Source organism: Fopius arisanus, unplaced genomic scaffold (assembly GCF_000806365.1).
Source record: "Fopius arisanus strain USDA-PBARC FA_bdor unplaced genomic scaffold, ASM80636v1 scaffold00176, whole genome shotgun sequence".
Lineage (NCBI taxonomy): Eukaryota > Metazoa > Arthropoda > Insecta > Hymenoptera > Braconidae > Fopius > Fopius arisanus.
The window spans coordinates 19,758-21,907 of record NW_011887915.1 but is presented as its reverse complement, the minus strand read 5'-3'; the positions used below and the strand labels follow the sequence as shown (position 1 = coordinate 21,907).

The window sequence follows — 2,150 nt, the reverse complement described above, 5'->3', positions numbered from 1 at the left end:
AGTTGTGTCGTGTATAGATACACTGTAGCTCTCGGCCTTATTTGTTGGATAGAGACGAAACTTTTACTTGGCCAATACGCTACCGCGTATCTCGATGAATAGTGTATAAGAAATTGAATTTCTATCGAATTGTTGCACGTTATTTCTATGTTTTACGTTATTTTATACTACAAAAATTATATAGTTTTTGTCAGTTATTGAGACTTAACACTGCCAGTGGGGATATACCATATGTCAGTTTGCAGACCTGAGCGAGATCTTCAAATTAGCACCCTAATTATTCATTCCACCTATTGAGACAAATGTTGTAAGTAATAATACGTATAATTTTCTTTTTTTTTCCTTTAAAAACGATGAGGTCTCTAGGGTTTCTGTTTACATTGATAATAATATCTTATTCGGATCAAAAGACGTCCAATGCCTTTCACGTGGATTTACGAACTATTCGCTTTCGGTCAGTATTAAGGTATTTATGAGGGTGTCAGGCAAACGTTGAATTTTCCGGTTTTTTTCTCCAAATTGTCATTGTTTGGTGGGAATTTGATCGATTTAAGTGAATTTGTGAATGTCTATTCATCACGTTGAAGGACATTGACAAATATTAAAAAAGGGGTCTGATGAATTTTATTTCATTGAATTTTCATCAAGTAATTGTACATGATTTCCATTTAGTACAATATGTCATACTTGAAAAAGTTATGCCAGTTATCGAGACTTTAAGAAATATCTGGTTCAAAGTAGCAAAGAGATAACAATTATAGAAAAAATGTTTGACATTAAATTTTTCGATGAACATCAAACTGAGGAGAGTCAATTACTTGCTAGGTTGCTAACGCGCTGAAAAGTCACACCTATATTGTTAGTATTTTTAGTATTTTCTCCTTTGACTTTTTTTTTGATGCACATAAATTTCATTTTATACATTTCTGCTTGATGCAGGCAAACCTTCACATTGAAAATAAAACTACCAATAATCCAGCCCATACACCCAGCACATTTGAACCATTTTTTTAAATACTAAAAGTAATGAAAGACACCCTTCCTTATTCTTGGTTTCTAAATGTATATTACCCTTGTTAAAAATCACAGCTTGCAAAAAGTTCAGAGAGTAGGTTAATAATTTACGTATAAGTATAACATTCTTCCCTTAAGACTTTGGTGAAATTGAAAAATGTATATTAACTTACAAAGCAGCTCCAACAACGGAAAGTGACACAGCTAGTCCAATCCCCAAGGTAGTCCACATATAGGGACTTGTTTCACCCAGAAACCTGAAAACAGCATAAAAAAATCGTTAAAACTTCTTTCAAAAAAGCCTATGAAAAATCAATTTATGATACTTTTCTCACCAAGCAATGCTAACTTTTTCGCCCTTTCCCGTAAATACGTGGTACAAACCTAAAACATACAAATTAGGTATCACATTTTCATCAAAACCCACCATGTAATTAATCAAATATAATCAATATCATATCATTACTTAATATCGTTATCGTTGCAGTGGTAGTACCCAGAAACGAAGCTCCGAGTATGTATCTCATCTTTACTGGAAATAATCAATTCTAGATTATTATAATTCCTTTTCGTAATCTGGGCCAGTCTCAACTAATCAAATGTGACTATTAAAAGAACCCTAATGAATTCAGAAAAGATGGAAAATAGGTGATTGAATGTCAATTTGTAACGAATAAAAAGTCACCACCCACACTCGTGACACTGTCATGTGATACAATAGCCCAGATGAATTGAAAAAATGGTTACTGCACTTACTGGCGTTGGACGATGTAATCGGGAGGTTAAGCGAGCATGTATGAGGCTAGGTGTAGCAAAGATTATGGTGAGATATCTAACGCCAATGACAACGGTTTCAACCGAAACAACTCGTAGCGGCGGTTATGGCAGAGAATATTGGGGAGATTGCCAGCGCCTGTACAAAACCTTCAACAGGGTCAGAGCTCGTACCTGTAAGTGAAGCAGATGGAGAGCGCGTACCTGTAAGTAAAACAGGTCGAGAGCCCGTGAGTGTCGATAAATCTCAGAGCCAGTGCGTGTCGATAATGTTCAGAGCCCGTGAGTGTCGATAATTTGAGGCGGTCGTGAGTGTCACTAAGGTAGGGCACTTATCGAAATAACGATGACGTCCGAAAACG

General features: G+C 35.8%; 1 protein-coding gene across 3 annotated transcripts in view; it reads right to left on the bottom strand.

Moving 5' to 3' along the window:
* VhaPPA1-1 (Vacuolar H[+] ATPase PPA1 subunit 1) overlaps window positions 1-1,932 on the bottom strand; it is an 84,755-nt gene extending 82,823 nt beyond the window's left edge. Inside the window, exons 1-4 of one of the 3 annotated variants that reach the window (XM_011314594.1) lie at window positions 1,771-1,932; window positions 1,481-1,546; window positions 1,350-1,398; window positions 1,188-1,271 (exon numbers count right to left, since the gene is read on the bottom strand). In XM_011314594.1, coding sequence (XP_011312896.1) covers window positions 1,188-1,271; window positions 1,350-1,398; window positions 1,481-1,541 — 194 coding nt within the window. In that variant the 5' untranslated portion in view covers window positions 1,542-1,546; window positions 1,771-1,932. The other 2 variants (XM_011314596.1, XM_011314595.1) reach the window with 2 other exon arrangements.
* Window positions 1,933-2,150: the final 218 nt, after the last annotated feature.